Source organism: Rhodnius prolixus, unplaced genomic scaffold, assembly GCF_049639745.1.
Source record: "Rhodnius prolixus isolate KJV_2025 unplaced genomic scaffold, Rpr scaffold_6, whole genome shotgun sequence".
In the NCBI taxonomy this organism is placed as follows: domain Eukaryota; kingdom Metazoa; phylum Arthropoda; class Insecta; order Hemiptera; family Reduviidae; genus Rhodnius; species Rhodnius prolixus.
The window spans coordinates 11,100,761-11,123,168 of record NW_027411634.1 but is presented as its reverse complement, the minus strand read 5'-3'; the positions used below and the strand labels follow the sequence as shown (position 1 = coordinate 11,123,168).

The following is a 22,408-nucleotide window of genomic DNA, read 5'->3' as shown; positions in this document are numbered from 1 at the left end:
ATATTTAGAAGGCATAGGTTTTTGTTTTTTTTCATCTCATGTATACCGAAAAAAATTGTTACAATTTATAATGCGATCTTTGCGATATGTTTATCGTTTTAATTTAAAAAAACGAAAACGTTGATTCATTTTTAAATTTCTAAATAAAACCTATAAAATCAATTTGAATTAAAAAGATAGTAAACATTCGCTACAGCAAATTTATCGTATACTCTATCACACATACTATTGGAAGAATTATTTAAATAAAATAAAATTAGATTTTATAAAGGAAAAAAGTAAGAACTATATGTTATTCATTAAAAATCAAAATGGTTCATGCGGAGTTGTACCTACAATATTTCTTGATCTTTCAATAAGTTTTCTTTGACCAGAGAATTTCGTTATTAGTTAATAATAATTTTTTGAAATTACGATAAATGCATAAATATATAGTATATATGTGATACGATGTGGAGGTTACGATAAAAATTTAGTTTAATATAGATATGTCGTGTAAATATATATTTTATCTAATTTCATACTTATAATTTTGTTTTAATATATTAATGACGTTAAATATCATGCAAAAATTTAATATAACTAAAAAAATAAAAGTAAGTGTTAGTTAGGATAACCGCTCTCTACATCATGCGGGATTAAGTCATATAACTTCGGATATGATTATAATAAATAGTATGTGAACGATAATAATAGAACTATTGGCTTATAGGGAGGAATATTTTCTTTTTCTTTTAGTTTTTGGGATAAATTTTTTAAAAGTATAATAAATAAAGATGCATCTTAATTAAATTTATTTTTGGAATGTCAATATTATTATAGCCCTAAATTCATAAGGTGGATTCTTAGTTTTCTGTACAAAATTACTAGGGGAATCAGAAATTTATAGTTTTAAATTTTTTTTTTTAATTTTCAAGAGGAAAACAGAGTCAGTTTGTTCAATTGGATGTGTGATAAGACTGATTTTTCTTTAGTTATGTGAAAAATTGATGAGTCTGATTAACATTAGAATAAACTCCATCAATATTTCAAAGTATCAGGGTACGAAGCAGAAACATCATCAAGCTAGATTCACCACAATTTCAAACACAATGGTTGGAAAAGTTGGTTAGCAGACGTAAATTGAATGGAAGTAATTAAACTTGTGTAAATGGTAAAAATAGGAAGGAAAATAATCTTGATTTCTATTAAACTAATTTAGCATCCAAAAATAACCATTTCATCTTTCATCATTTGTAATTTTTGATTTATTTAAAAGGGAAGCTCTTTGAACCTGCTGCTCAAAATATTGAAGGAAACAAATTTGTATTTTTTTTAAAAAACAAGAGTTTGAATCAGTGAACGTAAATATTGAACAAAAACGAATACAATTATTCGAGATTTCCCGAGATAAACAAATCTTCTATACTACACTGCAACTGCCAATTATTTAAGAATGGAACAGTATAAGGAGAAAGAATATTATTTTAAAAATAAAATGCATATTCTCTGCCCAATAACTTTTGAAATAGAAAATATATTTTGGATACAAAATAGTGTCCCATATAATTTCTTAAACTTTTTAGGGCTACTGAAATTGAGGATGGATTACAACTGAAAAACATATTCAATACTATCTTTGCAGGTTAATAATGATTTTGCCCAACTATAAGAATGAATTCAAGGAATCGAAAGATGTGGATTTTAGAGATAATCAAACAAGATATCTGCACGGTTAAAAAGATGAATAGAATTTTTGAACCTAATCTGGCTCGCTAACCAATTTTTTTGGAATTTCATCTAATTTTGAAAGATAGAAAGACTGCATGTGAAGTAGATTTCCAACAGCAATGCTTCTAACATTGCAGTGTTTTTTTTTTTTTCATGATTTAAGGCGCTTCAACATCTAAGGTTATTGGCGCCCGGAGCTTTTTTCAGTGCACTGCCGGCCACCGGACAGTGTTCTCTCGTTACAGACAACACTGTCCATCACCCGGACAGTGAGCTGTAAGAAGCTCCTAGGAAGAAAAAAAAAAAATCTAAGGGTCAGCAGCTGGATTCGAACCCGGGACCTCCGCGTGGGAGTCCAGTATGCTAACCTCATAAACATTGCAGTGTTGACCGCTCTAAGAGGCAATAAAGTATGGTTCTCTTCAAAAAAAAAAAAAAAAAAAAAAAAAAAAAACAACCTTGAAATCGAATAGAATGCAAGAAAATAAGCCTACTATCGCTAATAAGTTAACTGAAAAATAAAATATTTGTTGCCCTTGTAAGATGAATAATCAATGAAGCAGATCCTAAATTAGATACATTAGATCACAGAAAATGATCTAAGTGAGAAGGACAGTCTAATTATGCCGGAATTGCAACAGAAAAACTGCAGTGGATTGAGGGAGATAAGCAAGTTTCTTTAGTACAAACGCAAAAGTTTGCAATCATCGTGATATAGAGAACGTTCCGACGAGGTTGTTTATGATAAGTAATTTTAAAGACAATTAAGTTATATTTTTAAAAGTACCATTCTACCCCAAAACGAAAGGATATTTTGTATCAGTTATAAAAGTGTCTACTCAACAATATCAGTCAAACCAAAACACACTTCCAAAAAAGTTTTCTTGAACAAACTGACTGAAAAAAAAAATCTGATCACATTAAAAAAAATTTATAAAAAAAAAAATTCCGTGCAGTGGTACCACAAGAAGCAAAAAGTGACTCTTTTAAACAAAATTAATCTAAAATTCAACTGGGTAACTTATTAACTGTTGATTATAATATATAGATATGTAAAAGCTTCTGTCAGTAAATAAATAAATTAAAAAAAAGCAACAAAAAAATTATATCAAGCAGTAATAAAAACAAATAATTGTTAATCAGTATTCCACTTTCAATAATTGTTATTCTCTAATAGGTTTTTGTATATATAATTTGTATTTCAGTTATATATATATAATATATATAAGAGGAATGATAAACTCTTGTTATAAATAAATAAATAAATAAAATACCATCAAGCAGCATAAAATATTTTTTTCTACTTTTATTCTCAACTACTTTATTATTCCAATAAAACTGAGCTACAAGTGCTGGGTAGGAACCCTTACTACAACTACACACTGAACTACAAAAACATCTAAAATTACTAAAAATGAGTTTTTTTATTTTTTTTATTTTTAAATGATTTTTTATTTTTTTTTTTAAATTCAAAAAAGTGTATTATTATTTTTGTTTCGTTTTTTTTTTACACTTAAGTACTACACAGACTCCACCAACCAACCAAACAACAAAAATTAAAAAAAAAAAGAAGGTTATTTAAAAAAAAAAAACTAAAAAAGAAAAAAGATGTTAAAAATAAAAGATAAGAAAATAGGATAAACCAGCAAGTTTCATTTTTAGCTTAATACTTTTACTTTTTTGAAGACAAAAAATAAAAATAAATCGAATGATGAGATGTTCTTTTTTTCCGTGATTTAAAGTATTGCTGAGAAATATGAAAAACTATAATTTAAAAATATAAAAAGTATAGCTATTTTTTTTTGTTTTTTCTGTTTAAATACAAAAAAAAAAAAAAATTGATCTTAGTTTAATATTTTTTTCAAAAATTTGTTGCTAACAGTTTTTTTTTATTTTCCAAAAAAAGAAAAAAGAAAAGAAAAAGCGGTGAACCCTCTTCCAATCACGCATCACATGTTTAAAATATATATAATATAGTTTTTTTTTCCTTTTCCACAATCAAGAAAATACATTATTTCACCAATAATATTTCTTTTTTGTCTAAATGAATAGAGTTTCTTTTAAAATTATTATTAATAATATTTTATTTTCAACATACAAAAATAGAGGGTTACACTAATTTATTTTTATCATTTTTTTTTTAAAATTTTTTGTTTTAAAAATCCACGTTGAGGGTGTCCTATGTCATTGTTATTGCTCACATATAAGTTCATATATTGTCTCATAACGGCAAAAAGGAAAAGTGATTTCAACTTTGTTCTGTTCTTGTAATTTTTACAGTTTTACTTCTTCATTGTTTTCTATCCCCAACAAAATAACGATCAATGAAAATTTCCATAGGATTACAATCATTCTATCTACTTATTTATTGAAACGTCAAAGATTTGCTTTCAAAAACTGATAAAAACTAAAAACATTTTGTTTTGGAATGAAAACTTTAAAAGTAAGGAAGTATGATATTTTTTAAAAAATCTTACCTGCGCAAGATATTTATTGAAAATAATTCCAAAATAGATGAGAAATTCAGTAAGGGAATCAATGTACTAATTTAGAAAAATCTTTTTTTTAAAAAAAAGAAAAGAACGAAAATAACAGATAACTTGCCCAGCAAAACAGATAACCTTCCTTAAAGGAAGGTTTCAAAATACATGAAACTGTGAAATATATCTGTACCTCGGAGGGAAAAGGCACCATGTCACAAAAAGTAAATTTTACAGGGGAGCCAAATAAAGATATTTTTCCAAATTCATTTTTTGTTCCACTTTTCCGGTTGTACTCTTTCCTGTACTTCTCACCGTAATTATTACATTAGGTACGGCCACTTTAACTCCCATATTTTAAAATATTTTATTTTGATCTCCATTGTGAAAAAAATATATGCCCATGTAGTGCCTTTTACCCTTAAGCAATGAAGTATCATAGCGCTTTTTAAAATACATAAATCGCTTAATAGTAAACATAGGACATAGTGCTTTACACCTGTAGAAAGAGCAACAAAAAATTTGTAAAATGATGCCAAAATCTGAAAATCGAAAAAAATGGACATGGTGCCTTTTCCCTCCGAGGTACAGATATATTAAAAGGGAAACATTCTTTCTAAGGTCAGATCGCCTTGCATTTAGAGGCCTATAGAATTTACAATGCTAACACTGTACCAGTAATGCAGGTTTCAGTTATCAGGTCTTTAGCCTAGGATGTACAGGGGCACTCTTGAAAATCAGTCCAAATGGGAATTAGAATGGTTCACGGTAGTGAAGATAATTTTGTTTGTGCAAGAACAAGTTCTAGAAAAGTATAGAACATTGTTAATGATTTATGGTTAGCTAAAAATGCCACAAGAAGTAGTGGCACCATACTACATTTTTTGATTCTGTGCTTTGTCCTTGAGATTGACCATGGAATGTCAATTAGCTCAAGTAAAATCATTAATTATATTCAGTTATTGACCCTAGCTTTAGCATGCTGCTAAATTTTTACTCAGACATTGTAATTCTCTGAATTATGTAAGCACTGGAAATTTAATTCAGGATTTTGAAATATATTAAGAGGTCAAATGATAAAATATAACATTTTATCATCTCGATGGCCATTAAATTAAAAACTTTACATCCAACTAATACTCAAGTGAATAAACAGCATTTTTCAATACTCTGCAAGCGATGGGATCAATTTTATGAAATAAACTCGAGGTTAGATTCTCCAAAAAGAAAATTAGCAGGAATCTAGCAGGGAGTTTCAGAGTTTTTTTTTTTTTGCCTTAGCCGCAAATAAAGAGACTTTTACGCGGCCAAAAACCACTTTAATGTGATGGGCATGGTGTTTTTGGGTTCCTTTATAAGCATTGAAGACTTATTAAACGTCCAAATTATGGTATTTTTTTTTTTTTTTTGGAGGTGATTTTGGTTTAAAAACTTCAGTCACGATCCGAAATGGGTGCATACAATGTACTTCTGCATTATGCATCAGTTGTTTTAAAGCTCACGACGTTTTAGACCGGATAGAGCTACTCCTAAGGAACACCCAAAGAAGCTCGCAAACTTTCAACTTTAGATGGATGCTAAGACCAAAAATATCTTAACAAGAGTGATCAGAAGAACTATAACAACTAAGTACCACATAAAATTAATCATAAAGAAATGAAGTAGCTAAAAGATATTAAATACTTGTATGGGGACTGGGCAATAAGTCTTCTGGTAATTATAGAAAACTCTGCACTGAAGATAGTCATTCTGGAAAACCAAGATGACGACGTTCTAGAATGATCATCACTTATGATGGTGAAACCTGACAAGGAATGGGTGATGATGGTACACTGAGTGAAGTTGCGACTGGGGCAATCATTTTCCGAAAAATATTTAGTCACGTGAGACAGGATAACTAACCGGGAATGCAGTCAAATCAAGAACTAATAAGGAGAGCAGGACCTGGTAGGGATTGGCTAAAACCTTGGAAGGTTGAGTCATCTGAACCAGAATGGAGTAGAGAACTACTTCCAAGAGCCTCTTAGCCAACTTGGTGACAGGAGATATAGGAGAGACAGGCCTCGCAAAATGGTCTGACAATGAAACAATGTCTCGCAAAATTCAAACTAGGGGAGAATCAAAAGGGTTGTAGAAGGCAACTCTATCCATTTGTGTAAGCTGTAAATGAAGAAAATTCTATAGGAGAAAATAGAGTAACACTATCTTCTGTTACCAACTTCCCTAATGAAATCTAATCAAGATACCCTTGGGAAAGTTCAACTACCTTTATAAAACCAGATGGAAGGGTGATTACTTTCGTTTGTGACTAAAAGTTAGTCCACTAACCTGGAACAAAATTGATACAGAAATTCTCAAACAAATCTATGACATTATTGATCTTACAATCAGTACATTTTTCTCTTTTTTTAAAAGCAGAGTGAAATCATTATAAGTAAGAGAAATAACAAATATTTATATAAAATATTATTTATTTTGGCACTCTGTTTATGAAAAATAATAATTTTTCTTTTTAAATTTACAGGTAACTAATAATTATTAAAGAGGAACATTTTAAGTTATTGCGTGGGGAGAAGAACAGAAAATTCTGAGCAAAACTAATTACTTAGTTAATTTAAAACAAAGTGGGTTTTTCTTCCCTTCCAAAAATTAAAAAATACAAAAAGACCCAATATTTCTAAAATCCCTTTTTCCTTTCGCTCGATCATAAAATGGATTTAAATATATCTTTTTTTTTGTCTCTCTTTAGAACAACAGAGAACCGAAAATTAAAAAGAACATTAACGTCTTTAAGAAAGATATACCCAAGATATCTGCTTAAAAACATTTTTTTTTGAATTAAAATGTAACTTTTCAATTCTTGGGTTTTATAAATTTTTGAATTATTATTATATTATTATTTTTTAACGTACTTACGCTATTTTAATTATTATTATGATTAAATTTTATATATATATTTTTTACATAAAATATTATATCAACACACTTCTTTCTTTTCCTCTCTTTTAAACATTGACAAAACTTTTCAGTTTATTTTTGTATTTATTATTATAATACAATAATGGGCAATACTTTTTATTTCTTATTTTTTGTTTAATTACTACTCTTAATGTCAATTATTCCTTACCATATAAGTACGTATATTTATTTATATATTTATATAATTTTTTTTTTGTTTTAACACAACCTATTTTGTTTTGTTGAGACAGTTATATAAATTTAAGTAGCGCTGATTTTTTATGTTTTAATTTTAAAAGAGGTAAAAACAAAACAAACAAAAAATATGGAGAAAAAAACAATAATAATGGAAAAAATAGAAAATAATTAAAAGTACAATTATAAAAAAAGTAATAAAGCCAATATGCAAGAAAGATTTCATTGTATTAAATTCAATTTTGGTTTTAATCGAATTTTGTATTAGTTTTATAAAAATGGTGGGTTCACTACCTTATTCAAAAATTTATTTTTTGGTTAACTGTTTTTTACTTTTATCCAATTATTATTATTTATTTTTTTTACGGTATGAAACAAAAATGGTTTTAGTTTAAAAATCTGTTTTCATTTACATCTTTTTTTGTCAACTCTATTAAGATTTTCTATAAAAATAAGTCCAACAATGACTTGAGGAAAGATGGTGTACATTCATGCGAGTAGGATGAAAAGAAAATTGTTGAATTTTTATCCCCCAAAATGTTGTAAAGAAGTAGATTGTGGGCAAATTTAAAATTATAAATAATTTAACGTCTTTAAAAAAAAATAAATATTTAAAAGCGCTATTAATGAACAGATCCTGTTAGTAACAGTTTTTCAGAAATTATTCTACATCTCAGAATATTATCTTCAAGATAAGGATCTACTTGAGATGTAGCCACTTTTTAAAAATGGCTATATTAAAGGGCAGTGGTAGTATATTTTAACAATAACGTCTAATTCGCCAAGCATATCTAAAAAAGTGGAAATCTGACCGTCCTTTTCTGTGGCTGTGAACGTATAATTTTAACTGTTTGCTTAAATCTGATTTTTTTTTTTTTTTATGAATTTCTATTATATTTGGATAATTTTTGACTTCCCAAATTTCTCCTTCAGAATAGTTTTAAATGTGGTCACCTATGATTTGCTGTTTATCGTCTAATAAAAAATAATTTCATTAGCTCTAAATAAACAAAAATATTCCAAATCTATTTTTTATCTAAAGTTTGTTAATTTAAAGATTTACATTTTACTTTGTTTTTTTGATGAACACACAGCAAATTTGATGTATTAAAAAAAAAATAAACCAAATCCATACTACAGAATGTACACCAATTATTTTTTTAATGCCATAAAGAAAAATATTTTTTGGTCCACATAATCACATCTATGAAACTTCGATGTTTCTTTCCATTATTTAATTATTTTTATTAATTATTTTATGAAAAAAATAAATATTTATATTTATACACAGTATATTTTTTTTTTCACTACAGAACAATTGCTATACAACTATGGAATGTTTTACAAATTGGATTTTGAGTCCTAGTAAAAAATAAAAATAAAAAATGAAACAAAAAAAACAAGAAACTCACATAAAAAAGCTAATATTTAAAAGAATGATATTTTAAAAAGTTAAAAAATTATGTAAAAAAGTAATAATAAAATATTTTTAACAAAGAAAAGGAACAAAACACATAATAATTACAAAAATAATACAACTATTTTAAATTAATAATTAAAAAATATTAATAATTAGTTAATTAAAATTAAGAAAAAAAGTTTTTGTTTTTTTTTCAGTATCCAAAAAAATAGTGGATAAAAGTCAGTCGTGATGTGGATTCTTTAAAAATACATTTTACATAATAATAATTATATCACTACCAAAGTGTGGATAAAGAAACGAAGTTTTTAAAGTGACTAGATTTTTTAATATTTATTTATTTTTTTGTTAACATTAAAAATGAGAGTTGGCGCAGTGGATCTATTCTTTTTATGCACTTTTCTTTTAAATAAGGATGAGTATGTTTTTCTTATATTATGATTTTTAGATAAATAAAATCTAAAATAATTTTAACAACTTCCCCTTGTTTTCGATCTTAATGAGACGTCCATCTTTGATTTTCATTTTTTTTTTTTTTGTTGCTTATTTTGGTCTGATTTTAAGTGATTTTTGGAGCGGTTCAGAACAGTCGTTAACACTGTGAATTTTTATCTGTAGGTGGGAAAATGATCTATGTGAACAAAACGAGATCTTAAACTAGGAGACATAGTCTTCAAATGTCTCGTGGATCACTTTTTCTTACTTCAAAAATCTGATTCAGAATGTCTGTGCGGCATTTGAGACTGGAAGCTGGAAGCAACATCTGGGCAGTGTAGGGATCAAATAGCAGAATCAGAGGATAAATTTTGCTATTGAAAACAAAAAGAAAAGTAAATGGGAAAGCTTTCGATTCACTTTTATAACGCATCAGAAGATGTTGCTGATATATTGTAAACCAAAAACAATATTTACTCGTCTAAAAATTACTGTAGCTAGTCTTTAGTAAGTGATAATTAGATAACCAAATTCCAATTTAACGAATGCTGAAAATTAGTAGTCTTAAGAAAGAAGCATATTCTTCTTCTTGCGATTATTTAAAGAAATAATGGGCGCATGGTGGCCTTGAAGTCTGGCAAGTGTACACAAAAAACATTTACATATGAGTTTTGCAAGAAATAAATGAATCAGCAACAAATAAATCAGCTGAAAATTGTGTAACATACATTTCTGATCATAATATAAGCTAGAATGTGATCTAATCATTTATTAGGGACATTTTTTTTAAAAAAGACAAAATTAGCTCTTTTTCTTTAAGTGCTCAAATTGATACCAGTTTTAGTCACTGAACATTGTATTCGTTTTAGTGAAAAGTAAAAAGGCAATAATTAACCATATCTAAGGATGATTTAGCTTCGGCGAATTTTCTATGGTTACTGCAACTATGATGACTTTAGATATTACTACATTACAATGATAATGTGTAATGTCTTTCTATTTAATCACTGATTTTTACAAATACAATGCATTTATTTTCGATTATAGACTAGCTAAAGTCAGTTTAATATTTCTTTTTTTTTAGAAATTAATTTATACTTACGACAGAAAGAATTTATGGAGAAATTATTATTGCGAGATCAACTTACTAAATTTGATGAGTTCCAGTAATCTTAAGGTTTATTAAACAGCTTTTTATTAAGTAGCAATCCATTCATTCATGCAACATCTCTTGATCAAATGTTTGTGTATATTTTCAAATAATAGTGGCGTGTTTTATCTCCACAGCATTCGGGGGATTTACAGCTTTCAGACCAATGATTTCTTTTACACATTCACTGATCGCTGCTGAAGCAATGAATGTTTTCGTATTCAAATTCACTGATCGCTATTGAAGCAGTGAATTTCTTTTTATTTACATCATTAATTCATCAATTGTAACCTTCACTCCAGTGTTGCTTTCACATGTTTATGTATACAAATCTGGAAATTCATCTTTAAAATTGAGCTTTTTGGTTTTGGGGATTTATTAAAATTCGTTTTTAAAGTACAAAATAACCCACCCATTGGAAAACTTTATAGTTATCAATAATTTTTCTCGTATGAATGAGATTAAAAAAAAGAAAAATTAAAATAAGCAAAACAAAAAAGAAGATAATATTTTTGTAGGCTACTGAAAGCCCGATACAAGATTATTATTAGTTTATTTTTTTATAAAAAGATCAATGTCTCGATTTTGTTTTTTAATCGTTCACATCTATTTCATTGAAAAAAACGGTTACCTACATCCTACAAAATAGTTAATAATAATAATAATTATCAGTAATTATTAATATTATTTTTTATTATACATATAAATTACCCACACTTGAGATCAAGTAATATTTACAAAGATATATACGCACAACACGATAAATAATGTTTTGTTTTTTAATTTCTAAAATAAGAAATGAGAATTTCTCTTTTATTTTTCATTTTAAGACATGTATGGCACTCCCCTAATTATTTTTTAAGTTTTTTTTTTTTATTTAAGGAGGTATCAAAAAACAATTCTGCCCTTTATTTATTATTTGCAAAGGGGGGGGGCAATATCAACAAATACTTAATTATTATAACAACTTTACACATTTTTTTAAATTTATTTTTCTTCTTTTTTATTCATCTAATCAATATTCTTATTTAATGAACAAAAAAGAAGCTGTCATCGCGGAATAATCACAATCATTTTTCTTTTTCACAAAAATTTACAAACAGAATCTCAATTTTCTTCTTCATTTTTTACTTTTATCACACTAATACTATGTACTTTTTCATGTTTATTATTTATAATATATTATATTTATAGATATTAATATCAAACCAGTTATTTTTTTTAAATTTACTTTGTTTAATGGAAGATTTAAAGATGGGCATGTCCGCTAATACTGTCGCTTATTGCAAAATTTATTGCTAGTGAGAAGGGCCCAAATACGAATGAGCAAGAAAGCCATCAAAATAGTTTATCTTTTTAAATAATAAGTAAAATGAATTAGATTTAATTTTATCGAGATTCTTTGTGTTTATTGTTTAACTTGCTTTAAAAAAAAAAAAAATTAGACGTACATTCCCATACCGTACATGCTTCCCCAGTCAACTCCCTGAAAACTGGACATGTCCACGTTAGGCAATGAATAACCTTGATAAGCGGCCGGCAAGGTGGGCGCCGGAGCTGCGGCCGCCGGAGTAGCGGGAGCGGGCGCCGCGGCCATTGGATAAGGAGCGTAGCGATAGCTGGCTAAACCTGGGTATCCGCCAAACAGTTTACTGTAACCGGCTACAGCCTGTTGGGCAGCGACAGCGGCCGCCGCTTGCGCCGTCACAGAGACGAGCGGACCGGCGGCGACCGGCGCTGGCGCTGCCATACGCATACCCAAAGGACCCATCATCACCCGTTTACCTAGCAGCAGACCCGCCGCAGCTACAGCCTCTTTTGGTTGCGCTTTTTTGCATTCAACTTTCTTATTCTTTATCGTATGAAAATGGATTTCGCATATTCTATCAACTACTTCTTCCTTTTCAAATGTAACAAAACCAAAACCTCGATGCCTTTTGGTCTGTTGGTCCATTAACATAACCGTTTCTTCTACTTTACCAAATTGAGCGAAATACGCTTTAACCTCTTCTGACGATGTATCTTGACTAACTCCACCAACAAAGATTTTTTTAGTTTTATTCGCCGCTTTTGGGCGATTCTTTGGGGTAGCATGCTTCGGATCGATTTTCTTGCCATCTAACGTGTGGATTGGCACTTTCAGCACCTTCTCTACAGTGTCCGCTTCAGCGAATGTGATGAAACCAAAACCTCGGCTCCTCTGTAAAAATATAAAATACATAAAAAATTAGTAGGCATTTTTTTTTGCTTTGGTTTATTTAAATTTTGAACATTCCCGGAGTTTTTCGGCAAGTCTAGAGAAAGCCTTTCAAAAAGGACTTGAAAAGGTAACATCTGGTATTAGCTTTTCTCCATCTAATGATGACAGCAATATAAATGATTTTTTCAATAATATATTTAACCTGAATCACCTGATACCACTCGTTTTGCTCTCTTTAAGACATAAGTGGCATCATACTAGCTTCCTAGCTTCTCTGTCCCGAATTAAGAACTTTGAAAGTATTGAGAAACCTAAATTTATGAGAGACTTTTGCTCGGAGTCTCCAGCGCTTCACACAACTTCATTGTGCTGATTTTAGAGTAGGTAGGAGCTTGCTTTTTCAACAACTAAGTGGCAAGCACCTCGCCACTGGAACGTAGATCTAAAGCTCTGGGAAACGCACAAAATCTCCAAGGCTGCAATGTTTTCTTCTTTTTCGTGAAAAGAGGCACAATATTTTGGGGCTGTGCAACGAAACAGTATCAGTGTAAAGGTCTAATCTAAGAGATCGATTGCATAAAGACTTTCTTAAGTTGAAAGACTTGGACTAATTTATATGAGCAGAGCAATCTGCAGGTAATTGTGAATATGATATTAACCTAAAAGACAAAATTTTCTTTTCACTAAATGATTAATCGGCTGATACTCACTTGTGTTATTGGGTCCTTCATAATGAGAACATCCGTGACAGTGCCAAACATGCCAAAATACTGTCTTAGTTTTTCGCTACTCGTCTGCCAACTAAGACCACCAACGAACAGTTTAGTAGCGGATGGATCGCTGCTGTTTGGCGTAGATCTTCCAGAGGCGGCCTGGCTGACTGGCACTAAAGCCAACGAGGTAGCCGTGCCCGGAGTCTGCTGGGTGCCACCACCTCCGCCACCGGTGTCAGCGCCGCTCACCGTGTTGCCATTAGTCTGAGGGGTGGCTGGAGGCGGCTGTGAGACCACGGCTGTGGTGGCGCCGCCCGTGCCACCGGAGGCCGTGCCTCCATTCACCATCGACTTCAAGTGGTCTTGCTTTAGTATCGGCGGCAATTGGCTGTTCATATGTAGCAGGCCGAGACCATTCATCGGTACCAGACCATTCATATTGAATATGTCCTGATCGCCTATTGGAGCAATGGCTTCCATGCCCAAACTGCAACATCAGAACAAAAAGAGGCACATTAATAATACATCAAGTCTCTTCTAATAAATTTTAAAAATGATATAACGTTTAATTTAATTACAAAAATGCATAATCATTTATTACTTCAACAGAAATACAAATAACAGGCGAGGTTATAATATCGTACTAGCAGGTAGGAGATTCCCAATTCGAGTCCAGAGTGTAGCTAGTTTTTATTTAATACGTAAAATTTTAATAGCGATGATTGTGTTAGCTTTAGATTTTGACGAGTTGTTTAAGACACGAGGGGATATACTGCTAAAAAGAGAATTACTATTAAATGATAAAGTCTACCAGTAACTAAATAAACTAGGTACAATTGCAACAAATAGTAGGTAATGGCTACACGAAATGGAGTAATGATCCAGTATAACTCTATCAAATTTCCACCTATTTCCTGGCTCTAAAAAACAAAAATGAAGGAATTAGGGAAGCAGTGGACTCCCACGCAGAAATCCCACATTCGTGTCCTCCTTTCCCTTCGATTTTTTCCTCCTAGCTAACGATCTGGCCACGGACTTTAGTTTTCTGTAACGAGAGGACGCTATTCGAAAGTACTATACAAGTCCTTAGATATAGATATCCCGTAATTTAAACTCACCGGTAGGACAGATATATAAGGTATATTATATTTATATATATTATATTTTTTATTAAATATAAAAAATAAAAATATTGATTAAATTGTTTACAGATATGGCCGTTATTAGCTATAGTAATTGCTGATATGCTATACGTTGGTTTCAATGTTATCTGGATGCCAGTAACTAGGGATATAAGGTAGGTTATCAATTTATAATTGTTATCCTTCATGTTTTTGACTCATAGAAAGTATTGTAAACATAACTAATTTTCTACGTTAAATTTACTCAACAAATTTCGTATGTTTTTAAAACCAAAAATGTAGCAAAAGTGTTTTTGGGTGGGAAAAAAAATCTCACAGTTTACAATAGAGATCACCAAGGGAATTTACCGCAACTTAGCCAAATCTCCCGAGTAGAAGATACCATTTTTACTGGTTATTTATTTTATTTTATTTTTTTTTTAAATTACCCTATTGAAATTTACAACTGCAGGCTGAAAATTGCCCCAGCAACAAGTAAATGAAATTTCTCTGGATGTAAGAGGAGTTACTAACCTATTGATGGTCCACCAATGAAACAAATTATTTGAACTGTACCGCCAAGTAAATCGCGGAGGCTAGAGCCGTCTCAGACGACGGTTCGGATTGTCGGGAACGGTTAAAGATTAAAGGTGGTCCAATGAGAGAGGGTAATGAAAAGACCGGAGTGAAACTTCTTGTGTCGGGAAGATTGATTAGGTCTTAAGAGGTACTTTTAGATCGGAATAAGTGGTTCTGTTTTGAATACGTAATATCGGAGCATTTGTTAGCCGATATAGAATTGGTGTCTATGGTATGTTGGTGGGCATTGTAGTGAAAGCGTTTCATATTTTAGTGCCTGTAGCTTGAAAAAATTCAATTTTCAAAAATTTGGGCACAATTCTAATAATTGATACTTAATAATGAGTGAAAAGCTTAGTAATGAAAACCAATTTTACGCTAATAATTACATTTAATGCATAATGATACGAAACAGATAGACGTACAGAAAGTATGGATAAGAAGATGATGATGTTGAAGTCTTAGGAGCTGGCGCGGTGAGGAAGGGTGGAATATACAAGGGGTGGTCACAAAGTTGGGGGGAGGAAGGAGAAGTAGAGGGCGCTTGGGGGAATGAGGTTGACTGAACTGTGTATCATTGATCAGAAGGGTGGTATGAGGTGCGGCGACTGTGAGAAGGGCTGTATGCAAGCAGGGCGCATGTGGGCTTGCGCCCTACGCTACCACATCATTTCGAGGAAGGGAGAGCATACCGCTTACTCCCTGTAGGGAAACAAAATAGAGGGGGAGAGAATATGGGTGCTTTTTGAGGGGGGATATCTGGGCAGCTCTGTCACAGCCTCTTCCTGTTTCAGCCTCGAGCCCAGTAAGTTTCCTAACAACATGAGGATGGATCTGCTACATCCGCACTGGCTCAAGGTAAACATTTTATCAATTAAATAAATAAAATAAGCTAATCTAAGCAAATTTATATATGTATTATAGTAAAAAACCAAAAACAAATTATCAAAATTCTATGTTTCTTGTCATTAAATTAAAAAGAGCAAAAGAAATCCAAATTTTATTTTAATAACCACCCATAAACTAAAGCTCTAATCTCTTTTTCTATTATTGTGCCCTTTTCTGTGCCAAAGATTTCAACCTACATCATGGGCAATGGCTTGAGTATAGCGGTGATTCTGCTCGGGTTATAGGAAAAAAAAAAAAAGGGTCGGACGGTATTATTGTCCTGTCACAGCAGTATTGTTGAGCTTAATCCTACTGCTGCAACGGGACATAGCCACCGAACGGCCCTAAATTTCAGCCCAATGGACACACCTTACACTAGAAAAAAAAAAAAAAAAGAGAGAGAGGGCCTTTTCAGGTCCATACTCATCCAACATGACCGCAAACTTCAGCAACAAATGGGGCAAACAAATCAGCAACTAGTGCACATTTTTTTAAATAGTGATGAGTGTTAAAAAAAATTATATATATAAAAAAAAAAAACCGGTGTTAAAAAAGTAAGTTGTTTCTTTACTTGTTCAGAATGCGGGAATTTTCTCTAATATTTTTTTCTTGTGCGAAAAACAAAATCGTGTGTTAAGTTTTCAGTGAGAACAATATTAAGTTTTTTATTGTTTTATTTTGTTAACAAGAATAAAGGACTGGTTTGCACGCAAGCTCTTGTTCTGCGCGCTATATCGATTACATACAACGCCTTTTAACATTATTTTATTTAAAGTTATTGCCAGAGCGAAATAATTTTTCGCTTTGTTTTTCTGGAAATCTACGAAAAACTATCATTTTTTAATTCAGACAAAAAAAACAAATTACTGTAAGTTTTTTTTTTTACCATAAAAAAATACCTACTTCTATTTATTTATTAATTTGGTAGTAAGTAGAATTTGAAATGTAATTTACTAGGTATTTTCTTTCCTTTATTTCCCCCTCTCCAAATTTTAAGTATCTTTATGTAATTTAAAAGTTTCTTTAGAGTAGCACTTTTAGAATATCATGTATTTTTAAAATCTATTTTATTTTTTATTTTTAAATTAATTTTATTAATTCACAAAAAGCTTTTATTAATTTTAAATTTAGAAGCACCAAACATATATTTTATTTTAATGAAAGGGGGAAAAAATATTTATATATTAGTGGTTATTTTTTTGCAATTTAGTTTTTTTGTATCAACCCAAAAATGTGTTCAGTAGTTTTAGCTATAAATGTATTTTGCAAATAGTATTCTTTGCACCTTATATTTTATTTATTTTTTTTACTTTTTTGTCTGTAATTTAGTTTAAAACCCTTTAAAAAAGTTTGTTTTTCCTTATGTGTAGTTCATTTGAATTTTAACGTTTATTTTGAAATTATTAATAAATATAATTATTATTACTAATTACAGCAAATAAAATTGAATGTTGCAAAAAAAAAAAAGAAAACCCAACCTTTATCTTTATAACCAAACCTAACCTATTTTTTAATCTTCTAACATTTCTATTTTTTTTAAATGAGTTTCTTGCAATGATACAACTATTTTTGGTTGCTTTTTTTTGGTTTGGACTTGAATTGAAAATAGTAGAGCCAGTAGTTTGACTTTTTTTTTTTTAAGTAAATAAGCAAAAACAAAAAAATGGAGTCTTATCTTTGTTGTAAGCTTCCAATGGAATATTATTCTGACTTAGGTTATAGTTTTAGACACAGGTACGTATATGTTTGTCTGGTCGAATAGCCTAGTACAGCTAGCTCTAGAGAGCGGTCAAATCAATAAGAAGTGTATCGTTGGGAATACAGGTGGAGTTTGTCCATTCCTAATACATATATATACACTGGGCCAAAAAAGTCTGTGAACACTAACCTAAATTTTATTACTTTTATTATTATCTTATTAGAAACTTCTTTTATTTTCAAATGAAATATACTATTCGATAGAGAGAAACCAGAGTTTTCATTTTATATTCAATCTTTTATTTTTGTTCAGCAGGAATATCACAATTAAATGTTTAACAAAACAACACCCCAAACGAATGCAAAAAAAGTCTGTGAACACTTTGCAGAAATAAATCATTCTTACACATTGTACGTGAATTATAAATTTTAAAAACTTGTAGGACCTCCTATGTTCCTAATCACTTCCAACAAACGAGCTTTCATCGATCCTAATAATTTTGTGGTCGTCAATGTTGGAATTTTATCCCACTCTTCTAAAATAGCGTTTTTTAGTTGTTCACGGTTTCTTATTCCTCGTTTATTTATTTCGCGGCTGATTTCATCCCACAAATGTTCTATTGGGTTAAGGTCTGGCATTTGTGGAGGGGTTTTTAGGCGCCAGAGTGTATTATTTAGAAGCCATTCCCGAGTTTTTGGTGCGGTATGTTTCGGGTCATTGTCTTGTTGGAAGACAAACGTTCCCTCCAACCCTAATTTTTTTGAATTTTCTTTTAAATTGCGTCTTAATATATCCACATACACATATTGGTCCATCATACCATTAATTAGATCTAACTTGCCCACTCCTTTAGCACTCATGCACCCCACACCAGAATGTTGCCTCCCCCATGCTTAAAAGTAGGCTTCATATTTTTCATTTTCATAGCTTCATTTCTTTTTTGCCACACTTTTTGTCGTCAATCAGACCCACATACATTGAATTTCGACTCATCTGAAAAGATTACGGTTTCCCAGAAACTAGAAGGCTTAGAAACATATTCTTTCGCGAAATCCAATCGGCGGTTACTATTTATTTTATTGATTAAAGGTTTTTTCCTCGGGACTCGACCGCAATAATCGTATTCATGTAATTTATTTCTAATTGTATGTGGTGTTACGCTTACACATAACCACTTGATAATTCTTGACTGATTTTTTGAGCGCTTGTCCTGGGTTCTTCTCGAACAGACTTCAGAATTTGCCGTTTATGAAAGGAATTAAGTTTTGGTGGCCGTCCACTGCGTGGCCTACTAATCACATTTCCGTACTTTTTAATTATATTATGCACCGTTGAAGGGTTTTTTTGAACTATCTTCCCTATTTCTCGAATACTTTTTCTTTCATTTCGCAACGTCACAATAAGTTCTCGAATTGGTCTGGGAACTCCCATATTAGTGGTTAAATATGTACTAATTAGATTATTTATTCACAAAACTGACTGTAGTGGTTTCTACAATACAATAGAGAACTTTGAAACTTTATTCAATCGTTTTTCTGTTTGTTATCTTAATGTTTTTACATATTTATACAGCTGTTCACAGACTTTTTTTGCATTCGTTTGGGGTGTTGTTTTGTTAAACATTTAATTGTGATATTCCTGCTGAACAAAAATAAAAGATTGAATATAAAATGAAAAACTCTGGTTTCTCTCTATCGAATAGTATATTTCATTTGAAAATAAAAGAAGTTTCTAATAAGATAATAATAAAAGTAATAAAATTTAGGTTAGTGTTCACAGACTTTTTTGGCCCAGTGTATATATACTGTGCGTTTGTGTGAAAGGCTAATTCGTAATTATATTCTAAGTCAGCTAATGAAGTATTTAGCATGTGTATTTTATTTTAGAATATCTACATTAAAAAAGCTTTGCTATTTTTGGGTGAGTGTTGTAAAATGCTCTGTTACGAAATAAGAGCCCACTTATTTTCAGTGTGGTTAGGTTAACTTCAAACTAAGAAAGGTTATCTTGTTTTTATAAAGGATATTTTTATAAATACATTTATTTACAATATCCTGAAATAAAAAAAAAGAAATAAATTCTTTTATATAAAATAAAAAAGACAACAAAACAACCAGCAGACAGAACCAAAACTCTATCCCCTACAATATTCTCTGGCTTTTAGCTACAAACAACACAGAATTTCGATCAATAAAGTGTAGAACGACGGGAGAGCAGTTCGTTCTCCCCTAAAACCCCAGTGCATGACGCATATACACACCCTCTAGCGGCCGGCAACATAACCAAACTTCATCGGTTCATCCCATCTAGTCACCTAACACACTTTATTGTACACTTTCTCTGTTCAATGCGAGTGAGGTGTTAAGGAAATCATTCCATTACACAACATGCCATAAAAATGTCTACCTATATTAACTATAAATGAATAATTTGAAAATTGAAAAAAAAAAAATCCACCCACACTATGAAATTCACAAATCCTATATTACACAACGTTCATTAAATATATCGCGCATTAGATAATCCAAGCTAAATTCCAAGGCAAATATCCTTCCGGGCGCCTTAAAAAACAGGTACTTTTAGTGTGCATGCAGGACAATTAATTAAATATTATATCATTAATGTTATTAAATTTATTTATATTAATTGTAATCAAGTAGAAAAGTAGGACGTAGTCAGTTTGTTTTTTAGTTCAATTAATACTTTGGTTTTATTATTCCCTCCAAAAAGCCCACTATTCTGGTCTACATTAAATTATATATAAGTATATATTTTTAAAGATTTTTAACATACAAAAAAATGCTTTAAATGTGCTCGCTTTTTCTTTGAATATTTAATTAATTATATTTTTAAAAAATCTTATAAAAAAATGCAGAAATTTTACCTCAATAACACCACATTTTTTTAGAGCAATCTATTTTCCAATTTTTTCGACAATAACCCAAGATGCACTCAACACACGCACAAATAAATAAAATAAACACTTATCTTACTTGTTTTTTTTAACCGAACGCCTTAACACAAATCTCTGTTAGATGAATCTTATTTAACTGAAAGTTATAATTTTTTAAATTATTTCTAAACTTTTGATAAGACCAACAACAAAAAAAAAACCGTACTGAGAAGGTTACACAAAATATTTGGTGCGCTAGTACGATCTAGCGGTTACCACATCAAACACATGCCGAATACTGAAACGACAGAACTCATTCAAGCCGCGGGGGTGTACCCCAACATTCAACCACCACCCATGCTTACCAACCCTTGTCAAATAATAACACTTGCGATTTTGACTTCTTTTTTTTTTTTTATCATTTTATTTTATTTTTAGTTTTTCTTTAGTTAGGCTTATTTCTATTTAAACAATTAAAATTTTGAGGGCAGAATGATAAAATGTTCATTACTTAAAACATTTTTATTTTTCTACCTAGTATTATTTTAGTTAAATGAACTTTGCCCAACGTGTTTAGATGCCATCCCTGATGGGCAAATCTAGAAGATACGTGAAAAGCGTATTTCAGATTTTCATTTGACTCAAAACATTTTTCAAATCACAAATTTCTTTAAAATTTGGGCATAGATGGAAATCAGAAGAATCCTTTAGTTTTTTCATGATAGAGAAAACTGCTCAATAAAAATAATCACTTGCACCAGAAACCATTGGTCTTGACACTTTTAGGCAGCTGAAAAATCGCCTACTTCTTTTAAAGGTGCAAAGCCTTCGGATCCCTCCCAATGCTTTGATTTCTGGCAATTTCTACGGCGAATTCACGTTTTATCGTTGTATTCTTAAATTTATAAAAGCCTAAATATTTTATCCTGATCCTTTTTTTTTCGCATTAAATGTGCAGCATGTAAAAACTGCGACACTTTCTTTGCACTAACCTTTCTCACATTTATAACCTTTTTTTTCCTGATGCTCATAGTTTTAAATCTCGTGTAACTTTAATCGCCTAACGTCAATACGATTCTATATGGTAAACGTTAAAGATTATCACACAATCTTTAAGCCTGGTAAAACCATCTACAAAATAACAACTACAGCTTACAACAAGTAATCAAAGCCAAAATGCGATGTAATTAATCATAATCAGTATAAGCCCCTGAAGATGGCCAAGCACCTAGGTCGAAAATTACGCGAAAACACAAAAAAATAAGACTGAAATTGCTCTTTCCTCTAATGCCGAAAAAAAAGCAAAAGTGCATTTCAAAATATTATTTTTTATATAAATTAAATTCAAAAATGGTTCAATCATTTTTTAATAAGTTTAATCCACGAAAGTTCAGGGCCATCTTTATCTGAAAGCATCTGCGCGATAGTCTATAATTCGAGTGAATCTGGAATGATTAAAACTTCAAATACGAGTATACGAGGGTCGTTTGAAAAGTCCGTGCAAAAATAAAAACTACTTAATTTTTTGGCGTAAACCTTTTTTATTTTTCAACATAGTCTCCTTTTAGGCTTATACACTTCGTCCAACGCTGCTCTAGTTTGTTGATCCCTTCCGAATAATAGGATTTGTCCAAGTCTGAAAAATAGCCATTCGTTTCTGCAATCACCTCCTCGTTTGAATAAAATCTTTTTCCCGCCAGCCATTTCTTCATATTGGGGAACAAATAGTAGTCCGAGGGAGCCAAGTCTGGAGAATAGGGGGGATGTGAAACGAGTTGGAACCCTATTTCCATTAATTTTGCGACCACAACTGCTGAGGTGTGAGCTGGTGCGTTGTCGTGATGGAAAAGGACTTTTTTGTGGGTCAATCGTGGGCGTTTTTCTTGCAGCTCGGTTTTCAAACGGTCCAATAACGATGAATAATATGCACCTGTAATAGTTTTACCCTTTTCCAGATAGTCGATGAG

General features: G+C 30.9%; 2 protein-coding genes across 6 annotated transcripts in view; one reads left to right on the top strand and one right to left on the bottom strand.

Moving 5' to 3' along the window:
* Positions 1–22,408, top strand: part of LOC141460544 (uncharacterized) — a 147,073-nt gene that overhangs the window by 25,618 nt on the left and 99,047 nt on the right. Inside the window, exons 3-4 of the mRNA XM_074140666.1 lie at positions 14,473–14,558; positions 15,756–15,819. Of these exons, the coding sequence (XP_073996767.1) occupies positions 14,473–14,558; positions 15,756–15,819 (150 nt within the window). The remainder of the gene's footprint in view (positions 1–14,472; positions 14,559–15,755; positions 15,820–22,408) is intronic.
* msi (RNA-binding protein musashi) overlaps positions 3,002–22,408 on the bottom strand; it is a 631,163-nt gene continuing 611,756 nt past the window's right edge. For 3 of the 5 annotated variants that reach the window (XM_074140661.1, XM_074140663.1, XM_074140662.1), the window contains 2 exons: positions 13,259–13,748; positions 3,002–12,548 (listed from right to left, as the gene is read on the bottom strand). In XM_074140661.1, coding sequence (XP_073996762.1) covers positions 11,790–12,548; positions 13,259–13,741 — 1,242 coding nt within the window. In that variant the 5' untranslated portion in view covers positions 13,742–13,748 and the 3' untranslated portion in view covers positions 3,002–11,789. Of the gene's footprint in view, positions 12,549–13,258; positions 13,749–20,432; positions 22,154–22,408 lie in introns of those variants that run through there. The other 2 variants (XM_074140664.1, XM_074140665.1) reach the window with 2 other exon arrangements.